The sequence below is a fragment of the Porites lutea genome, chromosome 5, assembly GCF_958299795.1.
Source record: "Porites lutea chromosome 5, jaPorLute2.1, whole genome shotgun sequence".
NCBI lineage: Eukaryota > Metazoa > Cnidaria > Anthozoa > Scleractinia > Poritidae > Porites > Porites lutea.
In genome coordinates, this window is record NC_133205.1 from 15,827,938 (window position 1) to 15,840,437 (window position 12,500).

The 12,500-nt window shown below is 37.6% G+C and overlaps 2 protein-coding genes across 2 annotated transcripts in view; both read right to left on the reverse strand.

Moving 5' to 3' along the window:
- The window catches only part of LOC140936931 (ATP-dependent clpX-like chaperone, mitochondrial), a 12,754-nt gene extending 5,068 nt beyond the window's left edge, over nucleotides 1–7,686 (reverse strand). Inside the window, 10 exon segments of the mRNA XM_073386439.1 lie at nucleotides 28–57; nucleotides 59–193; nucleotides 1,118–1,206; nucleotides 1,337–1,370; nucleotides 1,748–1,878; nucleotides 3,126–3,299; nucleotides 3,745–3,925; nucleotides 4,988–5,154; nucleotides 5,564–5,794; nucleotides 7,362–7,686. Of these exon segments, the coding sequence (XP_073242540.1) occupies nucleotides 28–57; nucleotides 59–193; nucleotides 1,118–1,206; nucleotides 1,337–1,370; nucleotides 1,748–1,878; nucleotides 3,126–3,299; nucleotides 3,745–3,925; nucleotides 4,988–5,154; nucleotides 5,564–5,794; nucleotides 7,362–7,437 (1,248 nt within the window). The 5' untranslated portion in view covers nucleotides 7,438–7,686.
- A 3,189-nt stretch (nucleotides 7,687–10,875) lies between these two features.
- The window catches only part of LOC140936484 (uncharacterized), a 29,002-nt gene continuing 27,377 nt past the window's right edge, over nucleotides 10,876–12,500 (reverse strand). The window contains exon 7 of the mRNA XM_073385962.1: nucleotides 10,876–12,500. This exon is cut by the window's right edge and continues 929 nt beyond it. The gene's annotated coding sequence lies outside the window, so the exon portion shown is untranslated.

Genomic DNA, 12,500 nt, shown 5'->3' on the forward strand with positions numbered 1-12,500 from the left:
TACTTTAATGAATTTCTGTAACCGTACCTTCTCCTGATTTCTTCTCTTAATAATTTTGGTCCAGTCCATTAAAGGCTCCAGATGCCACAAACTAGATGTTTTTAGTATCCACAGCCACGCTTTCACCTCGCACCTTACGTGAATTTCGCTCCGGCACATTCACTACTGTACCTTCAAGAATCTTCAACAAACCCTGAGATAAGAAGGTATTTCATCAGTCATAATATACGTAATTTCAAAATTTACCCGTATTAAAGTAAGACATTAAAAGAGTTGAATTAAAAGCTAGGTGAAACGAGGCCAACCACGAGAAGAGAATCCAAGTAAAGCAAATGCATTGACCACATGGAACAAGGAGCTTCAAAGTAATTTTCTTAAACCACCACAAAATTAACATAATTCATAAGCACTTAATAGTAATGAAATTATAATTGAAGCACCATGTATAATAACTGACGAGCAAGTCTCTCTTTAAACAATCGCTGTTTTACGTAATTTTAATTCGCTAAGAATAGGTATTTTTGACCTCCTCCACTGACTGCATTATTTTCGAAAGCTATGAGCTATACTGGGGGCACAGGCGGTCCGAACCCCCAGCCACCTTCTTTTCCTGGCTTCCTCCCTTAAGCCCTTTTTCGATAATTCTTATAGGCACAGTTGTTTAATTTCCCCCTAATTCTTCCGCCTACTGCATTTTTTAAATCTCACCTCCCGTTCTTTCTTCTCTGATCTTCCGCATTCCGTGCCCCTCCATCCCTATTCTCCCGGGCCACCTGCCCCTTTCCTCTTCCCCAATAGTATTAGGTAGGTGTGTTAGTGATAGACACCTTTCTCAAAGCAGGCAGCATGTACTAAGACCTTGAACACCAGAACACACTTCAACACTCTGGTACACTCATGCTGCAAACCTGACAACAAGTAAAATGAAAAAGACAAATAGAAACCCTACCCCTAACCTATGAAATATTTTTTCCCCAATGTTGTTTTATTAATTTGACGTGTCCTAGAGTGCTGCGGGATGTTTCGTGTTCCAAGTTTTAGTACACGCAACAGGTATGGTTGATCTTGAAGGAGATTAGGGAAAAGCTTGGAGATTAGAATTTGCTGAACGTTTTACCTGCTGTACTCCCTCTCCGCCAACATCTCTTAAGTTATGCACTCCAGGAACACAACCGATCTTGTCAACTTCATCCAAGAATACAATCCCTGAGAAAGCAATGCAACGTGAAGTTAGAGTTATTTTCTATGGAGCCGACAGAGCTTGACAGAGCTTTTCAAAATTTTACAGAATGTTTACAAAATAATAATCAGTTGGAGGCAAAAATCAAAAGTTTACCTTGCTGTGCTCTTTCAACATTGTTTCCAGCTTCCTGTTAAGTGAGGTAGGAAAGCAAAATAACAAAAGAGTTGAAATTACAACTGGAAAGAAGTGACTTAATATCATGAAAGAAATTCCAACAGTTTTCCAAGTAGTCTGTACACAGTTCCCCCACCCCTACCCCCTTGCACTGATGGTCAATAAATCTCCTGCGGTTTTTGTTTTTCTATCAGGCGCACTAGACGAACTTTGAAGAGAAAATAGAGGGTGTGTGAACAAGCTATTTTTCAAAGTACACAGTAGTAATCCAAAACCAGATAAAATGATTGTGTTTATTGGTTCTGTGACTAATTTTGACCCTGCCTTAGTGGAACTATAGGTATGATATAATTTAAGACTTTTCTTATATAAAAAATTGGTTAAACCAACCTGTAGGAGCTTAGCAATCACAGATTCTATGTCTTCACCCACATATCCAGCTTGTGTCAAGGCAGTGCAATCACATATCGTAAATGGCACATCAAGGCAGCGAGCTATTGTTTGTGCTAATAGTGTTTTACCTGAAAAAAAATTTAAAAAAAAACAGTTTTATAAAGTAGTCGTGAAATATGTATGTGAAAAGGCAAGAACATGACTTTTTTACCCCTCACAAATGGCTACTTCAATAACAAATAATTAAAATGAATTACAAGTTACCGCACACAAGATCAAATTGCATTGTCAAGCTTTGAAGTAGCTGCAGTAATTTGCCATGCAGTTTAGGTGAAGTGTTTAGCACATTTTATTCACTTCTCAAGCAGTCACAATATTGTTACACTTGACCATGTTGCTACAATTGACATGAATCATTATTTCACTTTGCCCCGCCGCCCCCTGCACATGCCAGGGTCACCCCTGCCCCCTACCCCCTTCCTAACTCCTGCCAGTGGGTGAACATTCTATCCAGTGGATAACTAACACCACCGTTAGGTGATTCAATTTGGACAAGCAGAGGCCTTGTTGGGATACTTTAGCTCAGTATACCTTTCCTCTAACTACACTGTACGCATTGTACGGAAGGCAGTCCCTCCCAATCTACCTTTATTCCTGGAAAGAGTTATTGAGGCATTCAACAGAGTTTTAAATTTTGAGCCTGTGGCTGATATACTATAGCATGATCATTTGACAAACATCAGTCATGAACCAAGTTTTACTCACTATGGCCTTGCCCTCGAGGATTTGCCATAGCTCACTGAATACAAAACCCACCTAGGGTTTGGGAGGCCACAGCTGTGATTATGTTACAAACAGTTATGGTGAGTCCTGGAACTCATGTTGAGAAAAATCATGAGTCCCACTCCAGAACCATTGAGCCCCAGTTCAATGCCCTGGGTCTTTATGTAACCAAACAGTTAATCTGAAGAGAGACTCCTAAACTCTGTATTACAGTTTACAGAAATTAAAATAATTATACTCCTTCTATGGTCAAGCACAACAACTACTAAAACAAATATGCGTCGTTAAACAAAAGACACAGAACAGCCACAGAAATCACACAAACAGGAAATTCTACAAAAACATCTTCCAATTGATCAATCGATCTTTGCATCCTCTGGGACGCATACCACAAATTGTTTTGCGTCTTTGGGAATTTTATGTGTCAGGGATGCAAGACGCAGAGGTAACAAAATCGCTGCCTCAGGTTTAAATCCTATGAAGGAGTGTTAAGATATTTAGCTAGTAAGGTTGACTACAGAACAGGTACTACAGAGCTTTAATAAAATTTGTCTTTTTTCTTTTTTCATCACTAAAATGTTTTGTTCTTTACCTGAGCCGGTTGGCCCTAACAGAAGGATGTTACTCTTGTCCAGTTGAATCTTTTCTACATCTGAGTCTAGTATGTCACTTCCAGCTTGTTCACGTAATTGTGCAGGTGAGTGAACACCACTAGCTCCCAATGGAGAATTGAGGTTGGATGTTTGTGTCATGAGCATCTGTAATTCTTTTAAAAAGGGAAAAGCATTCACCAGTTTAAGTTAAGATAAATACATGTACATGTACACCAAGCTGTAACATTTATCTAAATGAAAACAGAACAAAATAAGCAACATGGAATATAACCAAAAGCCTTCAAAGTGTTTTCATTTCCATTGAATAAAATGCCATGGATCAAAAGCGTTTTATGTTTTAATAATGAAAACAAATTATTGCATGTTATAAATTTGATCAGTTGACCTGGAAGAAAACTGAATTTCATGCATACAATATGCAAATCTCTTTGTTTTCAAAGGAAACAGTGGTCAAGAAGGACACTACTGACCTGTTTAAACTTTTGCAAAACAAACAAAAAACTACCAAACACTTTGATTGAAGACATGGCACATTAAACAAGTATACACATGTATCATGCAAGTATGAAATAATGCTTGAATTGAAACAGTGAGCACCTTGTGGTGATCCAGCATACTGTCTTTGTACAGGAACTGGTTTGACTTCAGCAGGTGTTGAGGCTTGCTGGGATTGTGGCAAGTTAACTGATAGTCTCTTGTAATGATTATAAACAGCTACTGACAACACCTTCTTGGCATGTGCTTGACCTATCACATACTTGTTTAGGTATTCATATATCTGCAGGAAAATAATTTTATCATGTTCTAGTCATTTCGATGCTTATATAATATTCAAACAACAACAACATCATCAATACTTAATTCAAATTATTGATGATGAAACAATTAACAGACTGACAACATGGCAAGTTAGAGTTATGGGTGCCTGGTTCGGTTGGAGGTCATTGCTAGGAGATTTTGGTGGACAATTCCATACAAATCAATGTCTTTTGTCCAACCGAGTCTTGATTTGGCACCTTTGTTTACACGAACACAGGAAAGGTCTAGCTGTCATGGAGAAGTGGGTATAAAAGGGCGGGATTTTACTAAGGTGACTCATTTGATTAAAGCTGACATCGCTGCTGGCTTGATTTGATTTTACCCTTGTCTCTTTTCGTGTATTTTAAATCAATTGCAGCTTGTACTCCATGTATTTGTTACAGGTCAAATTTGATTTCAGGTTAAATTGTTTTAACCTAGGTTGATTCTCAATTTCCTTTGTCTCTTAGGGCTAGGAAACAAAGGAAATTGAGAATCAACCTAGGTTAAATCAAATTTAACCTGAAATCAAACTTGACCTGTAACATCTTTATAGTTTGTTATTTTAGTTCAACCTCTCTCCCATAAGGTTCATGTTAAGTGTCTAGCTCTGCTTTTAGGAGCCAGTTCAGGTTTCCTCCTCAGTTAAGGTTTTTTTTTTTCTGACCGGCAGCAGGCATGATCATAACTGTACTAGATTACCAATCATAGATCTGTACTTCAGAGTCTGTTATAAGCATTTTTCTTGTTTGACTGCTTCTGCAGTATAAACACATTTATATCTTTCAGATCTATATACATGTAAATAAGCAGGGACTGATGCTTGCATTATGTTGGGCTTCTGCCCAGTGCAGCAGTCAGTTTTGCTATTTAAAAGAGAATGATTCTTTGTCCTTATTGTCTGCCATTTAAATGATATGTTAAATGTGTTTTTGAAGGCCAAGGTTTCAGAGAGATTCATGGCTACTGAATAAACATGTATCAATCATGTGTCATAAATACATTATGCAGCAATATGCTACATGTACATGTACTCCCATACCTTTCTGGGAGGTGGTGGAGGACTTTGTAGTGCTTTGTTCTGTTTGTCTGCTTCACTGCCTGAGGCTTTATCATATTTAACATGAATGTACCGCTTAGCTGTATCTGATTCCGATAAGATTAAGAAAAAGTGATGACACTTATCACATTGCACAAAACGAGTGGTAGCTGAAAAATATAACAAAAAAAGACAAAATTAACAAAAAAGAATACAAAAACAAAATAAACAAAGGAATGTCTATTCATTTTTGTTCCTTCCAAACCCAGAGATAGGCATTCTCTTTCCTTTACTTTACAAATGCAAGACTAAATTTGAATATAAAGTTCTGGACAATGTTCTGCAACAATTCAAGCAACTTTGGAGAAGAAGTAAAAAGAAGACCAAATTAAGCATTTAATATGCCCCCCTCCCTCCTCCACCCACATTATGACAAAGGTACTTTCAATTATACCAAATTGTTCCAATCAGACCATATTTAAATGTACCATTCCATTGAACACCTTTCAACCAGATTTTCCATGGCTTAAGAACCTCAAGCAATTATTAATTTTATGGGTTGGGGTCAAATATACATACGTTCTACTGTAGTACATGGATTCCCACACTTTGGGCAGCTCCACTGGTTTCCAGTTCCCTTGCCGTTTTTGTCTTTATCCCCATCACTAGAGGATGAAATGCTTCTACAACTTTTTTCTTGGCTATGATTGAAAACTCCCAACATTTTATGAGCAGAGGGTTTTATCAACTCTCTTGATCCAAGAATGTGGAGTCTCCTTGCAGAAGAAAATCTACAAAAGTTTACACATTCTGGAAAGACACAAAAAGAAAAGGAAAAACAAAGACATTTATTTCTCAGACTATCAATCTACGATGTGTACATGTAATGTGTACTGCTACAGCCAGTTAAAAACATTGTGAGCCTGTCTCTTGAGGTGTTCCAAGAAGAGTCGGGGGGGGGGGGGGGGAGGTATACTGTTGCTTTGTTTGTCAATTCTAAGACTGCCTGTCTCCAAGTAGGTTAGGAAAAAATGCCACTACCACATTTTATTTTACTATTATTTTTTAAATTTACGGCAGATATAGCTCTTGGAAAGAATCAAATGTTATTAACCTTTCTCCCTTGAGGGACTGTTCTGAAACAATACCGTAATAAGAAAATTATAATAAAATGCTTGGAAAAATTGGATGGATCAAGAGCATTTCCATCAACGTCACGCATAATTCCTAACCTTTAGTTATTACTAGGAAGTAGTAAACTAAGCTAATTGTGTGGGCCTGTAGCCAGAACAACATTTTTTGGTCGGTACATAGGGGTGGCTAATTGCAAAGATGCCATTTCATTTTGTGATGAGACATGAAAATATCTTAAGTAGGTTGTAAGGCTTCCTCTTATAAAAATGATATCAAACAAAGATATGAGAGTTTATTGGTAAAAAAACCATCATCTATTAGATAAATGTTGCGTTCAAATAAGATTTATTGATTTGTAAAAGGAACTACTGTATGTATGTTTACCAGTATGGAATGCTGGAAGAACACAAAAAGCTGAAAAACACTTCACACAACAGCAACTTTTTTCTCTCATTCTACCAACATTCTACACAGGTTTTACAATGGTAATTGGCAGAAGACCCTTTATCATGCTTAAAACACCATGGTATGTGCTCTTCAGACTACAGAGAACTGTGTTTCTTGTCACATATTACCATATGGTCTTTGATTTTATCACAAAACCAGCTCGAAAGTGCCTCATCAGATACTTCTACACTGACAAACACATATGCAATTATGAATGTGCCGCATGAAAAACCATACAACTTAAAAGAGAAAAAAATTATCTAAGCAGGTTACCTGGATCTGATTGTTATGTCATATCGATGATCAAATTTGCATTTTGAAAACACAGTTCAAAGTACAAACCAACAAACCTGACTTGTAACTAACAAGTTATTAATAAATGGCAAAAGCAAGAGAAGTTTTCAGTGTTAAAATCTGTTAATCACAAATGAGAGACTAACTGATCCCTTATATAATTATTCTCTTAAACACTACTTTCTGGATGAAGTTAACGGAAGTACATGTATGTCATGTACGCTCTGTACAATCGGAAATAATGACGCAAACTGTCCAAGTTCTGCCTTTCATATAACTTCGGCTAACCATAAAATCAAGAAATATGAACAATAAAAAGTTTCCCTGATCCACGATTATAGTCTTCAAAGGATTACAATGGAAAGAGCAGAAAATAATGTTGCAGTGCTTAAAAGCACTGCACAAGCCACACGCAAATATTATTCACACAAAACTGAGAAGCAAATTTATAAGAGATACTTCAATCGTTTAGATGCTACATGATCGAAAAATAACATCTTACCTCTTGAAGTGAAGATCTGTTTACTTGACCCACTAAAAACACGCAAAGAACTTGGTATTCTAAACATACTGGACATCCAAAACCTAAGACAACTTACAGTCAGGAAATTCACTTTATAAGTTTGCCAGTGAAAGATCGTCGGGAATTGGGATTTTAGACAGATATGTACAAAATATGATCCTAGGGATCTTTCACACTGAATAAAGAATATCCACTGGAGTGGAAAATGACATATAAAACACAAAAAACGTGCTAAAATGCAAAATTGGCCGGAGCGACCGAACCTAGCCAGCCATCTTTGTTTTCTACTCGTTTGCGCGTGCGTGATTGCACAACAAAACCAAACAGCCTCACCCTACCCGTCTCCTTTTGTTATGTAATCATGACGAAGAGGATTTTGCAATAAATGGAAAAATAATAAATAAATGAATGAATGAATAAGTAAATAAATAAGAAATAGTAGTAAGAAAGCACCAGTCATGGTCCGAATTTTTGTAAAGACCTTCACAGAAAATAAACCAATCAAAGCCCCAACGGTACCTGGTAGAATTGAATTCATTTCTTTATTTACAAAATTCGCTAAAAGGGCTAAATAGACTGAAGAGGAACTGAAGCAAACAACTCATGGCGACTCACATGCTAGTAAAGGATAGATAACAACAAAAAACTAATAAACAACAACAACAGCCACAAAAATTGCTGCTTGTAAAAATCAATAAAAGCACACCTTACATTGTACCCAGATCTCCACGGCCAAGACAGAGTGAGATCTGGGTATGAGGAGATCAATTAATTCAGTGGAGTTTGTTGAGGACAATTTTTAAGACTAGTCAATTATACTTTCTACATCAAATAACGTGTATCTGGTAAAATAATGTTGTACTGGGGACGCTCTCTCCCACCGGGTATCCCCATGAAAATATAGCAATAGACCTTTCCCGCATTCCTGTAAACAAAGACATCAAGTTGAGGCTCGGGTAGACAAAATACAGTGATTTGTATGAAATTGTCCACCCGAGCCTCGACCTCATTTTTTTATGTTTGCTCACTGGAGCGGAATGCAGGCGGAAAGGTCTAAGATCGGATAATCGAAACGCCTCTCTTTCGCCATTCCATCGTGCCAACCGCGCGCTAACTTTTCCTTGTCCCCGGCCTCCCTTTGACGCATAGAGGCCTCTGCGGAGGAGAGAGCTAGGGACGGGGAAAATACTTTTGACGGATCATGCACTTGGTAGAAGCCTGGGGGAGGTATTCCATATAATGGCCTAAACGAGGGGGCTCCGCGCGAAAGTGGTACCTTTTTCAGGCTTCAGAAGGGAAGGGATTTCACAATTTGAACTACATGAAGGGCAGGGAATTTGTCTTTTGGTCTGTAAAGAGGCCTAAAATGACTCTATAACAACAGGAAAACGTAGGTTCAGTGACTTATTCATATTTTGAAGACAGTGCATGCATTTAGATGCAGCGTTCTAAACTTGGTGCTGTGAAAAGGATAACAATCAAATAACGGGAAAAAAATTCCGATAAGCTACGTGGCACTTTAGGATGTTCAATGAATAAAAAATGATGAACAAAAGTGGCGCGTCAGTGGTTGTTGTTGGAGTTTCTTTCCAAACGTTTCGGTCCTGGCTTGTCAAAAGAAGTTATACGAAAGGCGTACCTTTTCAGTCAAAAATGGTATATAAAAGGGTAAGGGGTTAGACCTCGAGGTGGAGCCCCCCCCCCCACCCCCACGCCGTATAAAATTTCGTTGAGTACCCCCAAGGGGTAGAAGTTACGTAGATCTACATCGACTAACTAAAAAAATAAAACAAATGAACAAACAAACAAAAAACTAGAAGCCCCAACCAGTGTCAAGGAGCAAAAGTTTTTGAGGCCAAAAATTCGGCTTTTCCCTTACGGATAGATGACTGCCTCTTCTCTGGACGAGGGTCTCAATGGGGTGGTGGCTATTACGGTTATCGGCTAAAATTTTGGCTCTTTTACGGCTATCGGTTTATTTTTTTCAGTTACGGTTAACAAAAAAGTTAAAAATTAATTTCTTTTGTTTGAAGAGTTAAATATTAATAAACCCGTATTTTTTTAAAATAAATGTCTTAGGATCATCTCGGGATGAAATGTTATTTTTCTGAAAATTTTTAATACTTCATAAATCATGCTTTTAAGGAATTCCACTTCTAATATCATTTTATGCACAGAAATGTTAACCATGAAAAAGTTTGTCATCTTTTGCATCTTGGCGTGGTTTCCTTTTCTTCAGGGGCTACTGATTCGTTCTTCGCGTCGCTTTGTATTTGCTACCCTCTTCTCTTTTTACGACCACGATAGGGTCTTTACCTCACTGAAGAACAGATTTTACAACTTGAACTAAAAAAGAACAACCATACAGATTGAGACTCGAACATTTCTGTGACCCTCACATTTACAAGTGTTGGAACCAAGCTGAGAAGTATGCGGCTTTGAAGATCTTTGCCGCAGGAGCCGGTTTTCCCATTCTCTTAAAATAACATGAACTCTTTGTCTAAAATAGAAACAAAAGGTTAAGCTATTGCCAGTCAACTAAAATTTTTTATGAGCCACGAAGAGGACCATTCCTAATAAAAGACATAACAGTTTATGAATAGAATCTTCAATGCAAAACTAGCAGAAGCGTGAACGTGAAGAGTCAAAGTAGCCGTGAAATAAGAAACGCCGGCGTTCTGAGTGAGTTTAGCACCTTCCTTAAAACTATCAAATCTAAGGAGCAAAATGTTTTTTACGGTTAACTCTTTTTACCCTATTTACGGCTAACGGTTAAAATTTTTCAGTTTTTACGGCTATCGACTAAATTTTGGGCCGTTTAACGCCTACCGGTTAACCCCATTGAGACCCACCTGGACGCTTTGCGAAAAAAAATGCTTGTGGGTCTGTTATAAATGGTGTTGTTTGATGAAGCTTGCGATTGTGTCTTAGAGCGTTTTAAGCTTAAAAATCTTAAATATTTACAAAGAAAGGGTGCTGTAGCCCGCCCCCTTCCTCCGCCCTCTTACGCCTAGATCACCACGTCCAAGAAATGTATATATATTACATAAATTCACTTGGACAGTTAGAAAGGCTTTAAACGCAATATCAGACAACAACGAAACCATCCTCTTCAATTAAATTACACTACCTATGCAGTCAACTCTCTCTCTCTCTCTCTCTCTCTCTCTCTCTCTCTCTCTCTCTCTCTCTCACTCTCTTTAAGACGGACACCTTCGGGATCGACCCTAACTGTCCTTCTTAGAGAGATATCACGCTTATAGAGAGTCGAGGTATCGTGCGACCAGTTATTTTAAAGCTGAACCTCTTTGCAATGAATACACTTCTGTTTATTGTCTTAAATTTGTACTGAAAACAGTTCAAACTGGGACATTGTGACAGAAAATTGGAATTATTTTCTGATTGTGTAATCAAGCGTTCCTGCAAGCAAATTTTTACGGCTTCGTGGTCTAAAAGCGTAACAGTATACACTCTGCGAACTCGAACAAGACAATAATAAAAAACAACAATTTAATTACTTATATTGCTCAGGTATTTATAAAAATGATCAAATGCGCATTACATTAGTAATAAAAGCATGAAAAGACTACAAAATATCAAACATTTCTTGCAATTTACTGACATTTAGACCACCTACATTACCTCATACTCTTCGATTATGTTATTAACTTTTAACTTTATTTATTATTTTTGTCCAACTCATGCCCAACCTGTGTGACAAGCGTTTAAAACAGGGGCACCCAACGAGAATATAGTTAAAAACCACTAAAACATAGCAATGTTAAACGTATTTTAGTATTTAAACGGTAGATATAGGCATATTTTTATGCCCTAAAAATGTTCCATCTGTTCGGATTTCCTAGCTGAAAGTCTACTGATCCGAAAATGGCAGGGATCAAAACTTACCTTTTCGAAAATTTCAGCCAGAAAAAAGGCTTCCGAAAATTCTAGGTGACCTTTTTAGGGTAAAAATCCGTTAAAAATGGGCAATTATACCATTTTTTAGATGTTCGAAAATCCTAGGAAAGGTAGGCAAGCAAGAAATTTTACAAGAAATGTTCCGAAAATTCTAGATCTCAAATCGTCTTCCACAGATATTTTCCGAAAATTGACGTCGGGTGCCCCTTTTAAAAGAAAACGGGATTGGCTTGCCCGCGCTTTAGCGTCTTAATAGTTCCCCCTTTCGTTTATCCCTTTCAAACGTCTGTCTGTACACAGGCGTAATACAAGGGCCGTGAAAGCTAATCGAGTATTATTACTAGTAAATAAAGGAAGCATATTGTAAGCGTCGTGGCATCGGCCGTTGTAACGGCTATCTCAGCCATCCCATCTATTCGCTTAAAAGAGGGTTTCTTGAAACCAAACCGAGCTTATTAAATTAAGTAACTTAAAATCCATCCTTCTGATATTAATTACCCTCTCAAAATGCTTTTTGGAAGTTAACTTTTAAAATTAGCTTGCAATTCCCGTACTGACTGGTACTAAACACGGCTTTTTCATGATTCCACAATGCGTCAATGCCTTCCTTCATAAGCTTTCATAGGTTTGTGGGGTGTGTGTAAAAGTCTGAATTCCAGAGAAAATCGATCGTGAAATAAACAACTAATCGGTGACAACATGCAATTACAAAGCATTTGGGATTTTAGATGTTCTTAGCTCATGAACCTGGTCAAGGTCTCGATTGCGCATACTTAGTTATTTAGTTCGTTTGATTTTAAATTTTATTTTTAGATCTCTGCATATACACAATTTCCAGGTCAATTTCTAATATAAGAGAAAGTTAGATTACGACTTAGAATAAAAAAAGAAATTATTGTAGCATCTAAAAGCATTTCATCTCATGTATTTAAAAAACTGGATACTGAAAAGCTGACGTGAAGGCTCGATTACCAGCCGCTGTTCGGGAAACTGAGCCCGCACTCATCCCCTCGAAGGATCAAAGGCGGGGGGCCCGTTTCTCGAAAGTCCCGGTAACTTTTCGGGCCCGAAATCAAATCTTCAAATCGAAATAAAAAGAATAAGAGAGCAGGTCAAGCTAGCAGACTACTCCATTTTGTTTCATTAACTGATAGTTTTATCATGTTAGATCAAAACTATTGAAACTTCGATCTTTAATGT